At 42.9% G+C, this 26,121-nt stretch overlaps 1 protein-coding gene across 4 annotated transcripts in view; it reads left to right on the top strand.

The window, feature by feature from the left end:
- Nucleotides 1-26,121, top strand: part of USP34 (ubiquitin specific peptidase 34) — a 317,003-nt gene that overhangs the window by 270,041 nt on the left and 20,841 nt on the right. For all 4 annotated transcript variants that reach the window (XM_073628084.1, XM_073628086.1, XM_073628085.1 and 1 more), the window contains 9 exons: nucleotides 3,726-3,774; nucleotides 3,960-4,064; nucleotides 6,010-6,054; nucleotides 9,761-9,865; nucleotides 9,957-10,104; nucleotides 12,395-13,029; nucleotides 14,866-15,023; nucleotides 24,340-24,418; nucleotides 25,619-25,745. In XM_073628084.1, coding sequence (XP_073484185.1) covers nucleotides 3,726-3,774; nucleotides 3,960-4,064; nucleotides 6,010-6,054; nucleotides 9,761-9,865; nucleotides 9,957-10,104; nucleotides 12,395-13,029; nucleotides 14,866-15,023; nucleotides 24,340-24,418; nucleotides 25,619-25,745 — 1,451 coding nt within the window. The remainder of the gene's footprint in view (nucleotides 1-3,725; nucleotides 3,775-3,959; nucleotides 4,065-6,009; nucleotides 6,055-9,760; nucleotides 9,866-9,956; nucleotides 10,105-12,394; nucleotides 13,030-14,865; nucleotides 15,024-24,339; nucleotides 24,419-25,618; nucleotides 25,746-26,121) is intronic.

The following is a 26,121-nucleotide window of genomic DNA, read 5'->3' on the forward strand; positions in this document are numbered from 1 at the left end:
GTACTTGCCAGTCCTCCCTGCACCTTTTTCTCATTTTCACTCTGCAACCCTGCTGAGCATAGCCTTTGTAAAAAAAAAAAAGTTCCAACCAGGTCCTCCTACAGGCCACGTGCGCTGCTACTTAATTCATTCATATAGGTTAACCCTACTCTAAGTGATGGCTGGAGGCTGCTTTGAGTTTAGCTCACACATAGGAATAAATAATGCTGTAGAGTTTTTGTGCAGTAGAAAGGGGAGTCGGCTAGAATGTTTCCTTTGCAAAGGCTGAACAGTGCTGAGCACAGCAAGTATAGCTATACAAGGGATATAGGTAAGGATTTAACCATGTGGGGTGCACTCAGGCAGGTGGGGGGGTTACTTACTAAAGGGACGGTTGTCCTTATTCCCCATCTACCACCATTTATAAATGTCAGCTACTGCAGACCGCTTTTGACTAGAATGCTGGAAACCACCAGCTGAAATAAGCACCTCCTGTCCTTCTGACCATGCTACATACTATTCCAAAGAGCAAAAGCAAACAAAACACAAACTCTGTGTTTGTCTAAGGGGCTTTGACATCATGGCATTTCCTGTCAGTACAGAGGCTCAGGCAGAGCTATTAAAACTCTCACTTCTAGTAGATCACTGCTATAGCTATCTGTTGCCGGTGTATCGTCACATATGGCGACCCATCACATTTGGCTACCTGCTGGAGTGTGCATGCGCGACACCGCCATATGCGTTCCAACACTTTTACGACAAAACAGCACACTAAAACCGTCAGTGTGACGGAACTGACGTTGAACTGCACTTGTGCAGTTATTATGTGGCTCCACACCGAAGTCCAGGTTCAAGCCCCATAATCCAAATGGACATAGAGTTAGATTATAATTATGCTGAGTGAAGCGAGGCCACGCCCGAAGTGTGGCGAGCGAAGCGAGCCCGCGAGGGGCCCGGTTGCAAAGTGGTGTCTTACAATCAATAATTATACAGAAGAAGAGCTTGTCTGTAACGTCACTTCCGTGACATTATCTCACGGTTAAACTGCTCGTAAAAAACAGTTGGAACGCATATTGGCAAGTTGCGCATGCACAGTGCGAAATTTCTCAGCAGATCGTCACTTCCGTAGCCAAATGTGATGGGTCGCCATGTGTGACGAAACACTGGCTGATGGCACAGCTGCATAAATGGGGGCTGGTTTCCACTGACCAGGTTCAGAACCCCCCCATGAAGAGAAAAGAAAAGTAAAATGTGAAAGTGTGTGTATGTATGTGTGTATATGTGTGTGTGTATATATATATATATATATATATATGTGTATGTGTGTGTGTGTATGTATATATATATATATATATATATATATATATATATATATATATATATATATATATATATATATATATATATATATATATTGTGTGTGTGGGCACAGTGCGGCTGCATTGATGGGCACCGTAAAGCTTAGTTGCTGTACATCCCTGATGCAAATTTCCTGTTCCACCTAATCCCAAAGGTGCTCTATTGGATTGAGATCTGGTGACTGTGGAAGCCATTGGAGTACAGTGAAGTCATTGTCATGTTCAAGAAACCAGTTTGAGATGATTGGAACTTTGTGACATGGTGCGTTATCCTGCTGGAAGTAGCCATCAGAAGATGGGTACACTGTAGTCATAAAGGGATGGACATGGTCAGCAACAATGCTCAGGCCGTGGCATTTAGATGATGCTCAATTGGTACTAAGGGGTCCAAAGTGTGCCAAGAAGATATCCCCCACACCATTACACCACCACCAGCCTGAACCTTTGATACAAGGCAGGATGGATCCATGCTTTCATGTTTACGCCAAATTTTGGCCCTACGAGTTGAATGTTGCAGCTGAAATTGAGACTGGTCAGACCAGGCAGTTTTTTACAATCCTCTATTGTCCAATTTTGGTGAGCCTGTGTGAATTGTAGTCTGTTTCCTGTTCTTAGCTGACAGGACTGGCACCCACCCAGTGTGGTCTTCTGCTGCTGTAGCACATCTGCTTCAAGGTTTGACGTGTTATGCGTTCAGAAATAATATTCTGCATACCTTGGTTGTAATGAGCTACTGTATTTGCATTACTGTTGCCTTTCTATAATCTCGAACCAGTCTGCCCATTCTCCTCTGACATCAACAAGGCATTTTTGTCCACTCAACTGCTGCTCACTGGATATTTTCTCTTTTTCGGAACATTCTCTATAAACCCTAGAGATGGTTGTGTGTGAAAATCCCAGTAGATCAGCAGTTTTTGAAATACTCAGACCAGCCTGTCTGGCACCAACAACCAAGCCATGTTCAAAGTCACTTAAATCCCCTTTTTTCCCCATTCTGATGCTTGGTTTGAACTTCAGCAAGTCGGCTTCACAACGTCTAGATGCCTAATTGAATTGAGTTGCTGCCATGTGATTGGCTGATTAGCAATTTGTGTTACCAAGCAATAAAGTGGCTGGTGAGTGTGTATATATAAAATATCCCCTATAAATAAACCCCCAGGTGGCAACAGTAACCTTGACTTTTATCTGTATTAACCACTTGCTGACCGCCGCATGTACATATATGTCCTAACTTTGGGGGTGCATATCGTTGTTATGGCAGCAGCTAGATGCCAGAACCCCGGTATCCCCGTTTTCGGCCGGCGATCGGCTAAAAGATAAAAGTGGTCTCTGCGGCAGGTTCGCCGCAAGATCACTTTTATCGTGGCGGGGGAGGGGCCCCCCACCCGCCGCGATCCGGTGCCCTCCGCCACTTACCGGAGCCGTTGGCAGCAGCGGAGGCGATCGCGTCCTTTCCCTAGCATGGAGACGAGTGAGGGGAAGATGGCCCCCACCCGTCTCCATGACACTGCAGAGCAGAAGCGACGTCAAAACATCACTTCCACCCATACGTCTTAAAGCCACATTTTTTCAGTGTCATTTTTTCAAATTACTTTTTTTTTTTTTTTTTTTTTTTTTTTTTTTGCATTTAAGTCCAAATCTGAGGACTTTTTGACCCCAGATCTCATAGGACCTGTCATGCTTTTTTTCTATTACAAGGGATGTTTACATTCCTTGTAATAGGAATAAAAGTGACACTTTTTTTTTTTTTTAAAACAGTGTAAAAATAAATAAAATCAAGTAAAATAAATAAGAAAAAAAAAATGTAAACGCCCCGATGAGCTTGCGCGCAGAAGCAAACGCGTACGTGGGTAGCCCCTGCATATGAAAACTTTGGTCAAACCACACATGTGAGGTATCACCGTGATCGGTAGAGCGAGAGCAATAATTCTAGCCCTAGACCTCCTCTGTAACGCAAAACTTGCAACCTGTAGAATTTTTTAAACGTCGCCTATGGAGATTTTTGAGGGATTTATGTGATCATTTTAATAGGCAGACTTTGTTCGTTATATTTTGGGGTAAATGTATAAGGGTGTGCAAATTATGTAAAGACTGCATTGAGAAAAATTAGAGCAAAAACGTTTTTTTTCTATTCATTTCCTGTAAAATCGTGGAAATATATGTATCCAAATTTGCTACCAAATTAAAGCCTGACTGCCCTCAAAAATATTTAATACTTAAAGGAAAATTACACAAACGAAAATATATCATGTGCAGAACGGAGACCAATGCCAGAGCATTTTTTTTTTTTCAGTTTTGGCGAGAAGTAGTTAAAGAAGATACATAATCTAGTTATAACATTTGTCATATTTATGCACATTTTAATTACCATTTTCCTCCACTTTCTAGGCATCTCACATTGTCCCAGAATGACATGGCAGCTTTAACAGGTGGAAAGGTAATTGTGTGTCCTGTATTTGATTTATAATCACACACATGGATTTTATCATGGATGAGATAGTTGTTAGCATTTTGCTAAATACTTATTAAATCTTCTTGCACATTTTATATTGCATACTTTACCCCATTGCATGTGCAAATCTGTGTTTCAATAATATATATATATATTTTTATTTTTTTTAGGGCTTTCCTTTTTTGTTCCAGCATATACGAGATGGAATTAATATTCGACAAACTTGCAACCTCATTTTCAGCCTTTGCCGGTACAACAACCGTCTTGCTGAACATGTAAGTGTAAGACTGTCACGTAATAAATGTGATTGAATGTTGATCGTCACCTTCCCCTGAAAGCAGTCCTAACAATCCTAAGAGTGTAACAGGATTTTTTAACCACTTTCTGCTCGTGCTATAGCCAAAATACGTCGACACCGCAGGCTTTTTTTGGTGGAAGGGCGTAGATGGACACCCTCCTGTGATCATGCTGTCCGTGTGCCCCCTGCGGCTCAGCTGATCACAGATCCTGGTAAAGGGCCAATCACAGCGGCCCTTTACCACGTGATCAGCTGTCAGCCAATGACAGCTGAACACAGGATGTAAACACAAGCCGGTTATCAGATTTTTTTTTTTTTTTTCCCCTCACACTGACTTATGTTAAAGGGACATCAGCACTGATTATTAGTGTCTTGATTATCCATGCAGTCCCATCAGTGCCCACTAGTGCAGCCTCATCAGCACATATCAGTGTAGGAGAAAAATTAACTGTTTGCAAAATTTTATAACAAACTATGAAAAATTGGGGGGGGGGGGGTAAATTTTTTTTATTTTCAAAATTTCGTTTTCTTTTTTTTTTTTTGCTTAAAAAAAAAACACAGTAATAATCAAATACCACTAAAAGAAAGCTCTATTTGTGTGAGAAAAATTATAAAAATGAAAATTGGCCTAGGCAGGAAGGGGGTAGGGAATTGGTTAATACAAATCAGCCATCTGCTATCGTATTGTAAAAAAATGGCAAGGAGGTGCACGTCTATTTCTAGAGTGATGTTTACAAATGTCACTCCCGAAATATCCCTGGGGCAACCATTTTAACTATTGCCGGTAAACCAAGTCATCCTCGGAGGGTTCTGTTCACAGGCACTGTGTGCACAGCCATTTCAAGCAGCTATGCGCCTTCTGATCACTGTAATTGGCCAGAGTGAGTGAGTGCTCAGTACCCAATGGAGTAGGAATTTTAAAAAATGGGATTCTCCGGCTGTTTCATACTTAACTAAGACCCTTAGGGGTTCCAGGGGATGAGGTCCTGGTCTTTAAAGATGCCACAGATAAGAGCTTAGGGGCCCACTTTAAGGCATTCTTTCTGGTAGGAGTGGCTCTACACCCATCAGTGACTGCAGTTGTAGTTTGCTTAGCTCTTAAAGTCTGGGTAAAGCATGTGCTTCGTTCAAGAGAATAAGACCCAACCATTTGGCAGATCCTGGAAGACTTTCCAAGAGCATTGTGTTTCTTGGCGGATGCCTTCAAAGACTCCATAAGGCCGTTTTCGCTGATGGGCACTGTCTGTCCACATGAGAATGATCCTTTGGCTCAATTGTTGGTCGGTGGAATCTCTTTGCAGGCAGTAAAGCCTTTCAGGGTGAACACTTGTTTGGACCATCTTTGAATGCCTTCCTCAAAAAGATAACTGTGGCAAAGAGCACACTCTTACCTCTTTAGAAGGTGTCAAGTAAGTTTGACCAACCAGCCCCCATCCAGCCCTGCTCTGTTGTTAAGAGCAGCTCCCAGCAAGGGCCACGTCGTCAACACAGCAGCTGCTGGAATGCAGCGTACACAGATGGGAATAGTGCTTCCCCGCTGTGTGGAAGGTCATCCTCTGCCCACCCACTATACAGACACACCCTCTGCTATATGAAAGAACAAAACAAAGGAGGCTGTGTGGTCACATGACCTCCTAAAGGTACTAAACATTACTGCTAGAAAGTAGACCTTCAGAAAAGTGTGCCATTATACATGTATACGGCTTGTTTTCACCTGATGTTAAGCTCATAAGTTTCATCCCAAGTTTCATCCCCAACAGTTTGTCGTGGGGTTTGAAATCTTCGGAAATGTTATCTGGTAGAACAAAAGAGGTATATTCTTTACTGAACATTCTGGATGCCAAGTTTTAAATTAAGATGTTTGAACAAGTGCAACATCTGGTTTGCTTATTTAATAGTTGTACCTCTACTCTGTCTTTTAGATTGCATCGATGCTATTCACATCTATAGCGAAGCTGACCCCAGAGGTATGCTACACTTTTTTTTTTTTTTTTTTTTTTTTTTTTAAAGTTAATCCACTAAATGAATTTAGGGATTGAGGTTTAAAGAGAACCAGTCACAATTGGGCTTATGCAAGAATCTAAATATTTAGGCTTCAATTTTTATCATTATACTAGCTTACTTAGGAAAGACTTCTATTCCCTGTTGTAGCATAATTTACATTGAGCCTGACACTTCATCTGCTATGTTGGGGAAATTTAAGGTTACCTGGCATTTGCTGCCTGTCAGCTTCATGACCTCATGCACTGCAAACTCAGAAGATCAATGACTAAAACCTAGTACACACAGGCAGAATTTTGGGCGACATCGGCTGGTCCATTTAAAAACTGGCCAACATTTGGCCCGTGTGTATAGCAGCCGGTCTGACAGAACCCAGCTGAGCATGCTGGAAAACCACCAGCCAATGGCCAAGAGCACTGACCGGAGTGTTCTGGGGGAGTTTGAACAGGGGAGATTGCAGTACTAAGATCGGGTTGTTAGTACAGCGGCTTGAACAAAAAAAACTAGTGGTGGTGTACTAAGCTTAAGTGTGAGGTCAGGCTGTAGACAGTCAAGCAACTGTCAGATTTCAGGTAACTTCTGATCTTCCTAATTGCCAAAGTAAAGGCAACACCTATATTTCTCATCTGACAGGTACTTTTCAGGCCCCAGTCACACAATATGCAGTGACCTGCAGTTTTCTGTGCAAGAACAATGTAGGTCAGCGCTATGTCACATAGAAAACAAATGTTTTCTATGTGCCTTGTTCAGCAGCGCACAGCACCGTTTGCCACTGCATTGCAGCTCAGCCTATTTAGTGACCTTTCAAAAATGTTAAAGGCTAACTTAACCTTTTAGACCATGTTACACACATTTAGGGAGAGACCTGGTTGCAAGCAGACTATACTCCTGAGCGGTTCTCGTGCCCCTGACAGCGTATAGGGGTTCTTTTTCCCGCAGGTGCTGTCGCTTTTGAATATTGTAGGGCTCCAGCACACAGTTACTTCATTCGTCACAGAGATCTGTGAACAATTAAATGTCCCATCTGCCAGCCGTGGCAGACGGGATAGTGGTTCTCATTTGGGAAACATGTGCAATGATTACCCCATGCCTAGTCCATTGACATTTCCTCTAGCTCAGTAACTGACTTGTCTGTGCAGACACTGTGCTGGAGGAAGATTCTGTAGGAGCCTGTGCATTGCACCCGCGATCTGCTGATAGTTATTGAAATGCTTTGCAGGCTCATTTGCAAAAAAAGTAATAAACTCACATTTTTTTCTGCTGATTATGGGTGCCTTTATTTATTTAATTTTTTATTCATTTATATTTTTGTGAAAGGTGGACTTAGACTTTGAAAAAAAAATCTAAATCATGTGACAGTTAAAATTATAAAACTTTGTGACGGTATTGAACTGTGATTCTGTCCTTTTATGACATTTTGGGGAGTTGTGATGCCCGCCTGAGGGGGGTCATTTGACAGATACCCTGGATAGTCCTCACGTGTTTATGACCTTTATGTTAGAGGTGTGATTTCTCTGGTAAGAGGCTGTGTTTGGTGTTGGAGCCTGGGAGTGATCACATGTCCAATCAAGCATTTCTTCACCTCTGGATGGACTTTTTCAATTGTGTACTTTTTTCATTTATATTAATATATTTGTAGTTGTGAGGCATTATTTTAAATGAATGCATTTCTGCTCACTGATTTGTTCACCAATATATGTTTATTGAAACAGTATACATTGAGTTATGGTATATTTTGGTGGTTTATTGTACTTTTTTGGGTTCATAATGTCTACAGATACATTAGGGCCTGTCTGAATTCTTGCAGCTGAAATCACCCGTGTTTCCATTTAGCTGTGGCTGCGCTGCCCATGTGAAAGAATGGCAAGCTGACAGCAGCTGTCCACAGGTAAAAGCACATGCGGCTGTTACCTGTGGATAGGGACGAATGATCGCCGCCTGATGCAGACGGGGTGTCCAGGTTCTGCAATCTGTCCCTAAACACAGGTAACCGCCGGTAGTGCGGGTACATGTGAACAGTGACCACACCTTTCAGCCTGTTGTTGCTTTGTACAGTCAAGTGGTTGTTGCTGTTCATGTACACCTGTCATCCCTGCTGCAGGAATTCACTGATTCTTGCTGCTGGTATCCGGGGGTTGCAGGTAATTGCCCGTGTGAAGGAGGCCTACTGTTGAGTTTAACGTGCAATGCACCAGTACTTTATTAAGTCGCCAACTGCCTTAAATGATAATCATTCTGTAGTGGATACAGGTTACATAGCAGTTTTTAAGCAGGGATTCTTATGATTTTCTAAAGATTGGAGAATTCCCTAAGCTTTAACATAGGGATAATGAAAATAGTTGAACATATATTTTTTAAAGTGTTACTAAACTCAGGACCCTGCATTCACTATATCTGGTCTCCCACAGTAGACAGAACATGGAAATACAATTATTTTAGTAAATTTAAACTGCTAAATATCTTTTCTCATCAGCAGTTAGCAGTCTTGTGACTTCTATCAGTGTCTGGTTAAAGCTTGTAGGAGGAGTTTTTATTCTCCCTGATTTGTCCCATGAGGCTGCAGGACCCCCGACCCTCTGTCTGGACAGTGCAGATTGGCCCTGTGCTGATCACATGCACCCTCCCAAGAATAAAAAAAAAAAACATAATACACACCAAACTGAGCATGTGCAGAGTTGCCCCCAAGGCTCTGTTCTATCAGCAGATAGACTGGAGACAGTGAAAGAAGGGGAGTGTCAGAGTCAGGATCAAACAGCCTTTTTAAGCAATGCAGAGGATTAACCCCTTAGGTTCCATGGTGAGTAAAACAAGCATGCTTTACTGCATATGCAGATTGATTTTACTGTTGGTTTAGTAACAATTTAAGTAAGCATCCTTAGCCTGGCGTTTTGAAGAATTGGTAACAGTATTTTGTATAAGTGCTCCTGCACTGCCTTCTGGTGTCTGATACTAAATACAGCTAGCTAACACTAAGGGCTGGTTCTCACTACAAAAACTCCAGATCATTTCCGGATACGTTTCTGCATGTGCGTTTTTAATGCATTTTAACACGTGTACAGATGCATTCCAAATGCTTTTTTTTTGCTTTTTTTTTTTTTTTTTACTGGTGTCCAGTGCTATTTTTATGTGTTCCAGTGCATTCTGGGGCATTTTGGATGTGTTTTACTGTGTTCCAGTGCAGGCAAAATGCAGCATGTTCTACTTTTTTTTTTCTGGAACCGAACTGCCCTGGAACTTGCTGCACTGGTGTGAACTATGACATTGGAAAGCATATAACCTACTTTCCATGCATTTTTGATGCACAAAAAAAATGCACTGGACTACATGTGGTGTGAACTGGCCCTAAATGTGTGTCATATAAGTGCATCAAAGAATCATAAATTATACAGTGCAGTGCTGTAAACTCCTAACTTAAATCATACAGTGCCTTATATATAGCCAGGTTTTACATATATAAGGTATGAGTTGAAAGTTTATGAATTGAGCCTGTGGTATCTAATGCCCAGAAAAATCACTATTGTTACATTCTGAAATGTATACTGTGGACCATTAACGTTGCAGAATGTCACATTCCATGTTGCTTATTCACTTTTCTAACGGTTATAGTCATTTTGAAACTGATGGTGTCAGTTATAAGCAGTTTGAATATTAATGTGATATTGGCTTTTGCAGGCTGCTAATCCTTTCTTCAAACTGCTGACCATGATTATGGAGTTTTCTGGTGGGCCCCCAGGAATGCCTCCTTTTGCCTCCTACATTTTGCAAAGGATATGGGAGGTAAATAAGTTTATGCTATGAATCATTTCCATTGTTGGGATATATAGTTGAAGCAGCTGCCCTCTTACTTCTTGCTTTCCCATTCTTTCAGGTAATTGAGTACAACCCGTCTCAGTGTTTAGACTGGCTGGCAGTGCAAACTCCTCGAAACAAGCTAGCACACAGCTGGGTACTGCAGAATATGGAAAACTGGGTGGAGCGTTTTCTGTTAGCACACAATTACCCCAGAGTGAGAACATGTAAGTGCACCAATTCCAATCCAGTGTTTTTAATGTAACCTTATTTAAATCCCAATTGAACTTTCATTTTAAATCCGCTAAACACAAAAGGCGTGTCTTAACTTGCCGACTACTCACAGTAAATTATACTGCGAGCGAGTTCAGGCACCATCACATACTTGTATGTCGGCCCTTTCTTCCTGGTATGGCGGCACGCATGTGCGTGCCCTCTGCTGATTCGTGCTGTGATTGGACACAGCAAGCATTTGGCAGCAGATTTCAGCCTATGATTTTGGCTTAAATCCGCTAATCTGCTGTGTCCAATTACACACAAAGTTCTGTGTTTACAAAAACACTGAACTCGGTTTGGCTAGACACAGCGATCTGACTGTTGTCCCTGGAAAGCAGGGAGATAAATAGCCAGATCAGAAAGTAAAAGCAACACACATTACACATTTTTAGGCACATTTTTAGGCATACAGTTAACCCCTTGATTGCCTCTAGATATCAACCTCTTCCCAGCCAGTGTCATTAGTACAGTGTCAGTGTACAGTATAATCACTGTATTGGTGTCACTATTGAAAAGGACAGGTATCGACCCTCCCAGATAGCCAGTCCCTATCATAGTCCCACTGTACGTCGCTCCTCACTGCCATTACAAATATAGCGTCTCCTAGATGTGTAAATTCCAGTATATGTACCATAGTTTGTGGACACTATAACGTTTGCACAGACTAATTACTATACACGTATTGGTAAAAATTTTTTTTTACCAAAGACATTTAGGGCCCCATTTCACACTGTGGCGGCGGTAAAATGCCGCTATTTAAGCGGCGCTTTACCGTCGGTATTCAGCCGCTAGCGGGGCAGTTTCTTTAATGTTTTCATTTTATGTATTAATCATAGTAGAAGATTTATTTCTTAAAGGGACAGCGTCGTTGATATTGGCCCAGTGCCGGGAAGGCCTTTTAAGTTGTGTTGTCCTGAGCGCAAGAGTTTCTTTTACATTATGTTTTGTAACAGAAATTAGAAAATATATTTTTTTTTTCCCCAGATTTTTCATTTCTTTAATCTAAAATAAAAAAACCCATTTGTGATCAAATACCACCACAATAAAGTCCTATTTGTGTGAAAAAAATTTAAAGTAGCGCAGTGCTGAATAGCAAAAAAAAAATGCCCTGGTCATGAAGGGGGTAAAACCTTTCCGGAGGTCAAGTGGTTAAAGTCTTAGTTTCTTTTTATTTACAAAGCACCCTCAGTGAAAAGCCTGGCCACTCCCAGCATACTGTAATGAAGGACCCTTGTGGAAGGATGGTCTCTTGCAGGCATCCAGCATGTTCCCTGCTGATTCAGACTTAGTGCTACAATCAGAAAAGCTCATGCTTCCCTGCTAATTGGAGAGCTCTGTTTCTGACTCAGCAGAGGTTGTGTTGGACCACTGCAGAGCCGCTGCTTCCACACACAGATCAGGGGGTCGCTGCAGCAGAGGAAGGATTTTTTGCTCAGTCGGCTGCTTTCTAAAGAAACGTAGGTATAAAACTTTGCACAATATTTTGTTTTAATGCATCTGAAATCTTTGATTCAACTGAAAGTTTACTTGGGTTTTAAGAAAATCACAGCATACTTTATGCTGAACACCTTTTAAAGTATCTTAATATAATGCTGTTTTTTTAGTTTTCAAAATGCAATTTAGTGTGGTTGTTGAAAGGAAATTAGGTTGCTCAAACATGTTAGGGTTGCACAGATGCCGAGTATTTGCACTCGTACGTGTGCAAATGCTCTGATACCCCAAACTGATAACTTTGCAGTGCGATTTTGAGCCCATACAAAATGAATGGGCTCAAATCGCACTGCAAAGAATTGCATGCACTGTGAACAGGAATGTGATGCGATTCCTGTCTGAATGGCATGCGGTTTCCCGCACTGGTCCTGTGTGAACCCAGGCTTGTCATAGTGACTTCAGCCTGGGTTCACACAGGAGCAGTGCAGGAATCGCATCACATTCCTGTTCACAGCGCATGCAATTCTTTGCAGTACGATTTGAGCCCTTTCATTTTGTGTGGGCTCAAATGGCACTGCAAAGGTATTGCTACTTGACGAGTGCTTGACCAAAAGTATTATTACTCGTACTCGCTGTTAAAAATCTGATATCACTACAGCCCTACTTATTCTAATAATAAAAGTTCTCGTTATTGCCTATCCTTTCCTAGGCCTTAAAGTTGTGCTGTCAGTAGGGGTGTATTTATGAGCAATCTCTGGTTTTCAGCTTTGAAACCTTTGAAGATAACTAACACTTTTTATTATGTTACAGCTGCAGCCTACCTGCTGGTGTCACTAATTCCAAGCAACTCCTTTCGTCAGATGTTTAGATCCACGCGTTCTCTTCACATTCCCACACGTGACCTGCCCCTCAGCCCAGAAACCACAGTGGTACTGCACCAGGTGTACAATGTCCTCTTGGGCCTTCTTTCTAGAGCAAAACTCTATGTTGATGCTGCTGTTCATGGTACCACCAAACTGGTGCCCTATTTTAGCTTCATGACTTATTGTTTGATTTCCAAAACTGAAAAACTTATGTTCTCCACATATTTCATGGACCTGTGGAACCTCTTCCAGCCAAAGCTGTCTGAGCCAGCCATAGCCACAAACCACAACAAGCAAGCGCTGCTTTCCTTTTGGTACAATGTCTGTGTTGACTGTCCGGAGAATGTGCGCCTTATTGTTCAGAATCCTGTGGTGACCAAGAATATTGCCTTTAACTATATCTTGGCGGATCATGATGACCAAGACGTGGTGCTTTTTAATCGTGGCATGCTGCCAGCTTATTACGGCATTCTTCGGATGTGCTGTGAACAGTCTCCTGCCTTCACCCGTCAACTTGCCTCACATCAGAACATTCAGTGGGCCTTTAAAAACCTTACGCCGCATGCCAGTCAGTACCCTGCGGTAAGAGAGAAAAGCTTGATGTTTGATTATTGTGAAAGGAACAGTGTTTAGAACATAATGGAGCTTTTCATGCAAACATATTCCACAAGCTAATTGACCTTAATTGAAAACCACTTAGAAAGGACCTCAGAGCACAGTGAACTTTTTTAAAGAAATTGTGTTTGGGGTTAATGTGTATATAAAGTGGCATTATTTTCTTTAAAATCTGTAGCAATCCTTACCCCTTAATTAACCAATTTCTCTGCAGCTAGCAGCATTTATCACAAAATTAAGTCTCGGTCTTAAAGCAGAGTTCCAGCCAAAAAGTGGAACTTCCACTTATCTGTGTTAATGGGGGAATCAAGCGATTCTCTTTCTTTTAACCCGTGGTTGCAGGAAAGAAAATGGCTTAATGTAAATTCAGCCTAACCATTTCTATGGGCTATACTGGTCTCTCCATAAGAAAACTGAAGCTATTCTGAAACTCCCCAGTTCATCTCTGCTCAGTGTGTGCATGAAAAGGGAAACGGTCTGATTTACCTCTGTGTCTTGCTTATTGAGTCTTTGCAGAGCGCAACTTCTGTGTGTTGCTAACGTGACCCTCTGCAGCAAATATTTTTTTTTTTATCTGTATCTTTTGAAGTTGATGTTTTGCTTTAAAGTAGAACTATAGGCAAAACTTTTTTTTTTTTTTTTTTTTCATTTTTGGATAGGGTAATGGAGGGTTAAAACCCATGTTAGTTTAATTTTTTTGCCATCTGTGCCCATTGGGGAGGTTTACCTAAGCTTCCTGTCCCATAGCCAAAACCGGAAGTGAGGGACAATGCCTGCAAATTATGTGAATTCCTTGGGGACCCCCAGGTCACCAGAACTAGTGTCCCCATTGGAAAATTTCCCTCTATTACTTTTCTGGGGACAACCCAAAATTTTGGGTTTTTGCTTACTTTCACTTTCAAGGATAATGGTAAACAGGACAAAATGGGGTAAATCTCTGGGAGCACAGATAGCAATAAAAACTGACAGGTGTTCTAATCCATCTCCACGCCATCCAAAACAAAAAAAAAAAAAAAAAGATTTGCCTTTAGTTAAACTATAATGATTGACTGCTGTCCCTGGACTGGTATAGAGAGATGTTGTTATGACACTAATATACATAATGCTTGTTCTGGGACTTTGACTTAAACGTACTTGGCAGGCACAACCAGGCAACTAGCTTTTTGAAAAGGTGGTCAACATTGTCTGCCCCTACACTTTCCTCATGGCAGAAGCACTTTAATGAGAAGCTCCAAACATTTTTGTATTTATGAAAATTCAGCAGCTTCAAAAACTGAAGCTGATACCAGGTAACTTCAGCCCCCAAACCCCCCCCCCCCGACTTTCATTTAAGGCTTCATGCACGCTAGCGTTTTTATAAGCTATTATGAACTTTTTTTTTTTTTTTTTGCTCCTAGAAGCCAGTAGTGTTCTATATGTCTCCATGCGCACTGTTTTATGCTAGAAGCACTTTTCAAGATTCAGTGTTTAGGAGTGGAAAAGTTGCTTTTTTTAGAGTTTTTGGGAGCATTTTCCCAGCAGAAAAAAACGCTAAACGCTCCTACCTTTTTCAAGCAGTGTTTTATTTCTTCATGTACTGTAAAGATGCTAATAAAACGCTAACGCTCCTCAGAGCTACTAAAATGCAACTACAAGCCGGCACAAAGTTGCTATTATCAGCATTTTTTTTTCTAGCGTTTTTTGGGGGGTTTTTTGAGCTTATAAAAACCGCTAGTGTGCACGGAGCCTAAAAGTTAATTTTCTGCAATCATAGACAAAATGTAAAGGAAAGTTTGCAATTGAATATTGTGTTTGCTTGTGCAGGCTGTAGAAGAGCTGTTTAATCTCATGCAGCTCTTTGTAGCTCAGAGACCAGACATGAGAGAGGAGGAGCTGGAAGATATCAAACAGTTTAAGAAAACTACGATAAGCTGTTACTTGCGTTGTTTAGATGGCCGCTCCTGCTGGACAACTTTAATAAGGTAAGAGACAGTGAACAATATTGTCAGTGTTATTGGAGGCACAATAACATTGTTGATATCCTAATATTTTCCAGATGCAATGTGAGTTGCTCTTGCTGTGGTTTTTTATGTGAGTTTTTTGTGTTTTTGGTGTTGATTAGATTATTTAAAGTGAACCTGTGCTTTGGTAATATACGGTAAACCAACAAGTTCACTTTAACCTTCTACTCCTCCCCAGCAGCACACAACGTACCCCTTTTTTTTTTTTTTTTTTTTGCTCCAACACAGTTTTTCATAAAGCTGTTACTTTGACCTGCAAGTTTGCTTTAAAGTGATTATAAAGGCAGAAAGTTTTTTATCTTAATGCATTCTATGCATTAAGATAAAAAAAAAAACCTGTGTGCAGCAGCCCCCCTAATACTTACCTGAGCTCCATCTTTATCCAGCAATGTGCACGAGTAACTCAGCCGTCAAGGACTCTCCCTCCTGATTGGCTGAGACAGAGCAGTGGCACCATTGGCTCCCGCCACTGTGAATCAGTCAGACAATGAGGGGGGGGGGGGGAGAGAAGCCGAACCGCGGCTCCATGTCTGAATGGATACACGGCTCGGCTCGGGTGCCCCAATAGCAAGCTGCTTGCTGTGGGGGCACTCAACAGGAGGGAGGGACCCAAGAAGAGGAGGATCTGGGCTTCCCTGTGCAAATTCACTGCACAGAGCAGTAGAGTGTGACATGTTTGTCTTCGTTAAAGAAAAAAAAAAAAAAAGACTTTAATACCACTTTAACCCTTTCGCTGACAGGTCAGTAGGTCTTAAAGCAGTGTTCTGGCCAAAATTATACTTTTTAAATAAAAATACCCTTATAATACACAAGCTTAATGTATTCTAGTAAAGTTAGTCTGTAAACTAAGGTCAGTTTTGTTAGTTTATAGCATTAGTTTACTTTATAAATTCTAGCAGGCTGTGGCCATCTCAAGTGTGGGCATCTGAAGCAAGACTGTGTATTTCTTCCTTCATCTCATCCTTGCAGATCTCGCACATGTTCAGTGCAGCACAAGTAGTGTAATGGGTTGCAGGTCAGGTTTCCATAGCAACGACAGTGTCAGAGGAAGCTGCCGCTCTTAGCTATGCACATCACGCTGCTGCTGTTCTCAAAACATTGCTCTTTTCTTCAGTAATTGCACATGCTGTGGTGTCTGTCCCCCTGGATCGGCAAACGTGCTTACCACTCTCAAATAGCAAATAGTTGCTTGCCTTCTTATCCCCCACACGAATCGACCGTATCCACCACCGCCGAATTCGCTGCTTTGGAAGCAAGGGTAACAATGGCAACAAAAGCATGGTTGCCTTTATTTAAAATGGCGCTGGCCGCCGCCTTGCATTGCATCATTTCCGGTTTTGAAATAACGCGATGCTATGGCCCAGCGATGCCTATTGCCTCCTAGGATTGATGACAAACATCTCCCTGGAGGCATTGCAGACTGGAAATGATGCGCTCAGCCGTGGCCGGAAGGAGGAAATTAATATTTCATTCACAAATATAACAGTGAGTTTTAAAATATATATATATATATATATATATATATATATATATATATATACCACCACTTTTAAGTACACAATGGGGTTTAATTACTAAAGCTGGAAAGTGCAAAATCAGGCTCACTACTGCATAGTAACCAATGAGCTTCTAACCCAAGCTTGTTCAATTAAGCTTTGGTAATAAAACCTGGAAGCTCATTGGTCTCTATGCAGAAGTGAGCCTGATTTTGCACTTTCCAGCTTTAGTAAATAAACCCCATTGTGTACTTAAAAGTGGTGTGTGTGTATGTGTATATATATATATATATATATATATATATATATATATATATATATATATATATATATATATATATATATTATATACCAAATCGTTTTAAGTGCACAGAGCAGCTTGGGATGCCAAGGACTTAAAAATGTGGGTGGAACTTTGCTTTAAGGACCTGACAGCGGGGGGGTTTCACACACAATCCAGTGGCTACAGCCACTAGGATCGTTTATGAAACTGACAGGCACAATCCTGCCTGTCAAGTGAAAGCATTCGTGCGGCTATGCACACCCCTGGTACCGGCGTGCTGCCACACCCCGCCATCCTTTCCGGACTGCGCTTGCCCATCTGCCGCCCGGTGGCTGGAGGGGGAAGGAGAGTACACACGTTTGCTCTCTGTCCCTTCTTGTTATGACCCAGAAAGCGACGTCTGACGGGTCAGCCTTACCGTGTCCCCCAGCTAGCTTAGCCAGGAAAGGATGTTTTGTAATGCGGTCTACACTGCAAAACATTCAGTGGAGCTCAAAGGAGACATGCAGGGTCTCTTTTAGTCCCTGCATGTCTCATAAAAGAAACAGGGGCGGGGGGGAGTTGAGTAAATACATTTTTTTTTTTTGCAAAAAAAAAAAGTCACACCCAATCACACAAAATCACCATTTTTAAGCCCTCCACCCCACACATATATGCACAAACTAGCATAAATGCATGCGTCGGGCACCTGCGCGTGAAAATGTCAATTGCAATACAGATGTTGCATATCGCCGCGCATGCTAGTGTGAGAGCAACAATTCTAACACAAGACCTCCTCCATAAGACTAAACTGGTACCTATAGGGGGCTTTTGAAGCGTTGTCTATAGAAAATATAGGGTACTAAAGTTTGTCGTCATTTCACGGGCGCACACAACTTTAAGGTTTTACATGTTGGTTATCTATTTACTCGGTGCAACCTCGTCTTTTATATTTTACCAAAACTGTGGGTAGTTTATTGCATTTGTTTGCCCTAAAATTCACTTTAGTGTGTTTTTTTTTTTTTTTCTGAAAGGTTGCATTTCTTAGACCTTTGCAATAACGTGACAAATAAATTGGAACTACCACTATTTTATTCTATAGGGTGTCTGCTTTCAGAAAATATATAATTAACAGAATAAAAAAGCGCTGAAGTCCAGAAAATAAATAAAGGCAATAAACTGATAGCAAGATGGATATAAAAGCCAAAACCGTTCCACAATAATCCGTCAATAGAGTATATGTATGGAAAGGAACTGTTGATATCCTAATAGTACAGAGGACATTACAGTGGGCACAGCTTGACACTGGTGAGGCTGCATTGCTGGGCACTGGTGAGCTCTGCCTTCTTTATGCAGCCAACTCCTGAACCTTGGGGGGCTCTGGGGTCCCTGATGTAAGTAGGGAGGCTCTCCGGGGACCCTGATGTAATGAGAGGGGCTCTGGGGACCCTGATGTAAGTAGGGAGACTCTCTAGGGAGAGAAAAGAAAAAAGAAACTGCGCTCTGGTGATACACACAGCAAAATGTCAAACTAAATAGTTATACAGATTGAGAAGCAGCAATTCCTCTGAGTACCACAAACGCAGAAATAGTAAATTAGAACAATTGGAATTGTGCTAAAACTGACGCATATCATATAAATATACGAAGTGAATAAATGTGAACATATCAAAGTAACATAACACCAGAATGAATCATATAATAAAATATAAACACATAAAATGAGAATAATGGGTAAATACACAGTCCATGTATATACATAAATAACTAAATCACCAATGTGAAAATAAAGAGTCCATGAAGGGCTGATAAGCCTCCGCTGTGAATAGTGCTCGATCCACCACCACAAGTAAACAATGGCCGCTTACCAGAGACTCATGATCCCCCACTACAGAGGATCAGAGAAAGCTTGAAAGGGATATGTTCTGCAGACCTCCGGACCACAGCTGATAAACCAGAATCCTTGGGATATCCTGGCACAACCAGGGCGTTGTTATCGTGGCATAAACACTCGAACTGTCACGTTTTGGACATCAACCTGCATTCAGGATAAATGCACCATAAAAAAATATAAAAGCTCCAATTGTGTAAAACCATTAACCTTTATTAAAATAAGTATCAATAATTGCACTCACATGATGGTAGTAAGGTAAGCGCCTAAAGTGTCCGGAGCACCGGCCGGTAAACTCGCGTACAGAACCTGTCCTGCTGGTAACTGCAACAGCGATGAGAGGTGACGCAAGCGTGTCGCTCCGACCTACGCGTTTCGTAATAGTTACGTCGTCCAGGGGCACGGGCGGCGTGCTGCGTCACCTCCCTTTGTACCGAACCATCTTGACCAAGCCTCGCTCTGAGTTCCATTACATCGGCGGACATGCGCATAATGCCTACATCGGTAAACAGCGAATATGTTGATAGTCATAAACAAGCACATATTAAAGGCCGCTCAACTGAATCAATCAAAAGAATCAGGTTTTCCCTGACACTTAAGAACAAGCTTGAGCTATAGCAATCAAACGGGGGAACTGAACATCAAGAATGTATCAATCCATAGCGTTGAATAGTACCGCCGCAATCGGGCGGAAATAGATGATATGTGCATGCCTGTGTCATTCTCTACAGAGTGCTCAAGCAACGTCTAATTACACAAATAATTTACAATAAATGTAAATTCAATAAATGAAAATAAAAAGTGAATAAAAAGAAAGGTGTCAGACAACACCTAATGACACACATAACGACACATATAACTTATAAATAAATATAAATTAAGTAAAAATTGAAGTAAAAAACATTAACTCGACACCTAATACAAAATATGGGAACACATTAGAAGGTCCCCAAAATAAGACACAAGACCCGGACAAAAGACAGACATCAAAAAAGCAAATAAATATAGGCAATGTCAGCGGCTATCGTCGTTCACTCTAAAGCCGGAAACAGCATAAAAGTTTATAAGGGGGACATGATAGTAAAATGCAAGTGCCACCCAGTGGCCAAATTGCAGATAGCCCTATGTTCAAATCCACGTCCAGTCTAAAAGACATGGACTGAACGACAGCATAAATTTCAAGGTCAAAGGTCTCAACAGACATCAAACCATAAATTATATGGAAGGTGCACGGGCCTAATACATATAAATTAGATTAAATTGGGTATTAATAATTAGTAGAGATACAAAAAATACCGCCATAATGTGTAAAAAAAACAAAGTCCTTAAAAATATGATAGAGGTCAATAACAACACTTATCCACCGAAATTGAAAATGCTAAAAAATAGGCAATAATTCTGTAAACGCAAAAATAGTCCAAATGAATGAAGGCTCAGAGCAAAAGGCCATATAAAATTATTCCCAACATCATATTTCATATTGAAATTACAAACAAAAATGCAACCACATATAACTGATTGGAACCTGAGTAAATTGCAGATAAACCAAAAGCCCAAAGGAACAAAAATTGAGTGTGGCATATTGGCCAACATCAAGCATTATTGATGAAGGCATTCACATCTGTGTCAATGTTCATGCCAAAGGGGGCGTAGGTTTTAAGTCTATGGATCCAAGACATCTCTTGTTTTGAGATCTCTCTGACCAACAGACTTCCACGCCAGTGTGGTCTGTATTTATCAATACCTACATATAGTGTTTTCGAAGGGTCCCTTTTATGTACTTGATCGTAATGTCTAGACACTGGGTGTTTGTCATAACCTCTCCTAATATTCCCTATGTGTTCATTCATTCGAACACTCAATGCCCTTTTGGTCCTCCCCACGTATTGTAGCGCGCAGGGGCATTGCAAGAGGTAAACGACCCCTTCAGAGGTGCATGTGATGAAGGGTTCGATCTCACAAGATCACAGACTTCCGAGCTGACAGGCAGGGAGAAAGGGAGAGAGAGCGGAATCGCGGCGGCAACCGAAGCACGGTAATCGGAGATCAGCAGCCATGAGGGACAAATGACACAGCACAAGCACTATGCTGTGTATCCTGCTGTAAAGGATCAGGATATTATTATTATTTTTATTTTTTTTAGGGTTACCACTTTTAAGTTTATTTTCTTGGAATGAACTTTGAAATGTAGCAATGTAAATCTTATTAATGTGAGGAATACATGGGTAAATGAGGTTTGGAAGAAACCTATTTGTAAAGCCCAGTACAGAGGACCAGAAAATCGCACGAAAAATACTGCTTTTGAAGCGATCTTATGATGATCTGATTGTACACAGCTTTCGAGAGACAATTATGACAGTTCATCTAAAATAAGTAGGCGTCAAACACGAAAATTTTTCTCGTTTGATTCCAGATCATTCCATTTTTGTTTAATCAGTACAGTTTTTGGCCGAAAATACAATACATCACTTCCAAAGTTGTATTCTGTATTACGAGAATTTTCTAAATTGAATAACCTCATTTCTCTTTCGCTCATTGACGGACACAGCACCATAATCTTGACCTTTAGGGGTTATATTGCCACCTTTAGGAGAGGACTAGGCAGAACATAGAAAAAACTAGCACAGCACTGCCCAGGGGGCGGTCCTACTGGCAATAACCCCCCACTCTGCTCCCAGCAGCTCAGTTTTTTTTCTGCCTAGTCTAGGAGAAAGACCTGGCTCCCTGTGGGGACCAGTGGTTCTTTGAAAATTTTTGCTTTTTTCTTCCTGTGATCTGCAATCAACATCCGGGCTGGGTGACAGGCTGGATAATATAGATCCTGGTAGTCTCCCCAGCCTAGCCATCGAGCGCACGCAGACCTTAGCTCCATGCTGGGTCGGCCGCGACAGGCCCCATTCGGGTCCGGGGCGGCTGGCGAGCTCTATGCTCCGGGGTACACATATAACCGGGCTACTGCTGTCCGAGTCACAGTGTTGCTGTCTGAGTCACAGTGTTGCCATGGTCGACAGCCACTCCGTACTATGCGGGAGATGGATCTGTCCGTGGAGTACATCCAGCAGTCCCTGCAGGAGGGGTAAGTATGGCTCCATTGGTTTAAGCAGGCTGGAGCAGCTGGGCACTCCCTGGGGGGGGTCGATTAGGGGGGTTTTTCTCTCCCTTTCCTCCGTCCCTGCCTCTTTCCCTCCTCCCCTTCCGAGGGGCGCTGCGTGGCTGGGCGTAGGGGGTGTGTGGTACTTACCTGGCCCGGGGGTCTCCGGGTGCCTGGCAGGGGGTTGCTGCCGTTTTTTTTCCCCTTGTTTGACCGCCATGCAGGGGGAATGGTTGCCGCGGGAACCACTGCCATTTTCCCGTAGCGCGGCCACCATTTTCCCGGTGTTTTCAGGCACTTTTCTCTGAGGCGGCCATCTTCATGTAGCCACGGGGAACGTTTTCTGTTAGTTCTCTAGCGCTGGGTGGCTGCTTAAGCCAGGAACAGCGCGAAAATGAGACAGAACACCTTGTGGTTTGGATGCCTGCAGAGGGGAGAATGGCACGCCTTGGTTCAGGGTGGTGAGTCCTTCGTTTGGCCCCTCAGTCTGCGGGAGGGACAAGGAGCTCAGCAGCGGCGCTGGAGGTCTCCCGCATCCTGCAGTGGGCAGAGCGGCGCGTGCCGGCTCTGTCAGTCGTGTACATTCCGGGCGTAGAAAACTGGCAGAAGGAATACCTCAGTCAGTTGCTGGACCAGGGGGAATGGTCACTGCATCCGGAAGTGTTTCGGCTCATTTGCCTACGGTGGGACATGCCGGATGTGGATCTCCTGGCATCTCGGCTCAATCGAAAGGTGCAGAGGTTTGTGGCCAGGTCAAGGGATCCCTGGGCGGACAAGTCAGATGCGTTGGTGGCCCCATGGGGGGGGGAGGTTATCAGCTCATTTATTCCTTTCCCCCTCTCAGGGGCCTTCCTCGTCTGCTGCGCAGAGTGGAGGCCGAGGGGATTCTGGTGATTCAGATTGCCCCAGATTGGCCTCAACGTCCTTGGTACGCCGACATAGTACGAATGGTGGCAGATGTTCCTTGGTGGCTGCTGGTGCAGGAGGACCTTCTGTCTCAAGGTCCGATACTCCACCCTGCTTTACCGTCTCTGGCTTTAAGGGCATGACTGTTGAAAGCCAGGTGCTGAGGGCTGTCGGCTTCGGTAATTTACACAGTGCTGAGGGCGCGAAAGTCTTCTTTCCGGAAGATTTATCATCGCGCCTAGAAGGCCTACATCTCCCTGTGTGAGGAGGTGGGGTGGCATCCGCGTTCATATTCGGTTTCCAGGATCCTGCTGTTTCTGTAGCAGGGAGTGGATCAGAAGCTTGCATTAAGCGCCATTAAGGGGCAGATATCAGCTCTAGTTATCTTTTTTCAGCGGCCCCTGGCTGCTCACTCATTGGTGCGTACGTTTGTTCAGGGGGTCCGGCATGTGGCCCCTCCGGTACGCCCTCCGCTGCCCCCGTGGGATCTAAATCTGGTGCTCTCGGTGCTCCAGAAACCACCGTTTGAGAACATTAGGGAGATCCCTTTACTGACGCTCTCTCAAAAAGTAGTATTACCTCTGCAAGGCGGGTCTCTTGAGTTGCCGGCCTTGTCATGGAAGTCTCCCTATTTGATTCTCCACAAGGATAAGGTGGTGCTGCATCTGCAGCCCTCTTTTCTTCCGAAGGTAGTTTCTGCCTTTCATCTAAATGAGGACATTGTGCTCCCATTCTTATGTCCTCGCCGTCGCATCCCAAGGAGGTCGCTTTACATTCTCTCAATGTGGTCCGGGCTCTGCGGGTGTATCTGTCTGCTACGGCTCCTTTCCGGAGGTCGGACTTTGTCTCGGTGGTTGGTCCGAAGAAGGGCCTGGCGGTCTCGGCCACCATTTCTCGTGGATCAGACAGATTGTTGTTCAGGCTTAGGCCATGAGGGGGCGGGCACCTCCCTTTCCCGTCATGGCGCATTCTACCAGAGCAGTTGGTGCTTCCTGGGCCTTCCGGCATCACGCGTCCGTTTTCCAGGTGTGTAAGGCGGCTACCTGGTCGTCGGTACACACTTTCACCAAATTTTACAAGGTCGATGTGGGCACATCTTCGGATGCATGCTTCGGCTGCAAGGTTTTGCAGGCGGCTGTCTGAGATTGCGGCTCCTCTGATGGGGAGTTCTTTTTGTTGTGGGTGGAGTTTATTTTTTCTTTATTCCCACCCCTCGTTTTTGGCACTGCTTGGGGACGTCCCTAAGGTCAAGATCATAGTGCTGTGTCCGTCAATGAACGAAAGAGAAAATGGGATTTTTTTTATACTTACGGTAAAATCCCTTTCTCTGAAGTTCATTGACGGACACAGCACCCACCCCTCCTATTTATATTTGTACTGCTTTTTGACAAACTGAGCTGCTGGGAGCAGAGTGGGGGGTTATTGCCAGTAGGACCACCCCCTGGGCGGTGCTATGCTTGTTTTTTTCTATGTTCTGCCTAGTCATCTCCTAAAGGTGGCGATATAATGTCAAGATTATGGTGCTGTGTTCGATATGAAACTAGCATGCAAAAACGAACAATCATTTGTCCGATAATCTTATTGTGTGTACGACCCTTAAGTGACCTGGCATGGCTTTACCTGTCTTGCAGTGCCTTTAGAATATTGTTGGAGTCCGATGAAGACAGACTTCTTGTTGTATTCAACAGAGGATTGATCTTAATGACTGAGGTGAGTCATTTGTTTTCCTAGAAATGCAGATGCAATGTTTTTGGTGGTTATTATAGTTTTATATATTTTGTATTTTATAAATGTATGTCTTGCGTTCATTTAGGACCCATTTCCTCTACAGCATACATGATGGATTGCAATACTGTGCATAAAACAGCCCATTCAGTGCGATTGGGCTGCACTGCAGTAATGCACATAAAAATAGGGCTGCACTGCACAGTACAAGGTGCAATACACGCATTTTGGAAGTGCATCGCTGACAGCGAATGGCACTGCAGCGCACCAACACCTATAATGTGCTATGCCCCAACTCAGTGGTGGAAATGGGCTCTTAGTGCGGAAACTGTAAATCTAAGTATAGACTTAGTGGTTGTAAAGGCACAATTGTTTTTTAACTTCATGCATAGAAACCTGCGTGCAGCGCCCCCAAATACTTATTGGAGCCCCCTCTTGATCCAGCGATGTTTAGAAAAAATTCTATACTGTAGCTTAGGACACTTGCCTGTCCACGAATCCTGCGGTATCTTCACCCGAGCCGATTTTTCAATCAGCTCTCAGGTGCTGCCACCACCATCTTGGCTAAGGGGAACCTGGCAGTGAAACCTTGCAGCTTCACAGTTGGTTCCCTACTGCGCATGTGCAAAGCGTGCTGCGCTTTGTGAATGGCCTGGCAGCGGGGAAAGGAGGAGGGAGGGCGAACTTCAAAACCAGGTACCAGTTCCCCCCGAAAGGTGGCAGAGGAGGGTGGGAGGGGGGCATACATACGGAGCTTCCCCTTTTTGGTGGAGCTCTGCTTTTACTCAATCATGGCACCAGTTTGTTTTGAACAATGTAAAGAATAGACTATATGGATTTTACTAAGCATTTCTAGTGTGTAGGTAGAGTTACCCTTTGTATCAACTAACAGGAGGAAAGTTCATAGCTAATCTTAGAATTAATTTGCAAAAAAGAGTAGTTGATGCTATGGCTTCCAGCAGAAAAAGCAAGTCATTAGTAGGTTGATTCAAACATACTTTCCCATCACTCTTCTATATTTCTATGTATTTGTCCTGTGGTGCCACTGTCACCGAAACAAAAGCTGATGGGAAATAACCTTTTACATTTGTCACCAGAACAATAAACACTCCATACGTTGTTTTCCTTTTGTAAATGTTACCATTTGTAATGAAGTATTTGACTAGAACTATTTTGTATTCACAGTCTTTTAACACTTTGCATATGATGTACCATGAAGCTACAGCCTGCCATGTGACTGGAGACTTAGTGGAGCTTTTGTCCATATTCTTGTCTGTCCTCAAGTCCACACGTCCTTATCTACAGAGAAAAGGTGGGACAGGACTCTTCTGTACTTTATATACTATGTGTGGGAGGGTATTGTTCCAAATAGAATATGTATAGTGTTTGTCAGTTGTTCTCAACTCCTGTCCTCAGGACTAAGGATGAGCCCACCAGGAAGTCAGCATTGCACAGCGCTAATCACAGGCAATGAGACATTTCTCGATCTCTGCAGCCACGGATTGGGAAAATGTCTCACTGCTTTGATGAGCGCTGTGCAATGCTGACTTTCTGGCGGGCTCTGCACATGCGGTTGCTAACACGCCTGTGCTCATCCTTACTATAAGGCTCACTGTGTTAGTTTTGCAAGAAAACTGAAATACATCACAGTTGATATCATTAGCTGCTCAGTGACTGCAGCATTCTAG

This window comes from Aquarana catesbeiana, linkage group LG04 (assembly GCF_042186555.1).
Source record: "Aquarana catesbeiana isolate 2022-GZ linkage group LG04, ASM4218655v1, whole genome shotgun sequence".
NCBI lineage: Eukaryota > Metazoa > Chordata > Amphibia > Anura > Ranidae > Aquarana > Aquarana catesbeiana.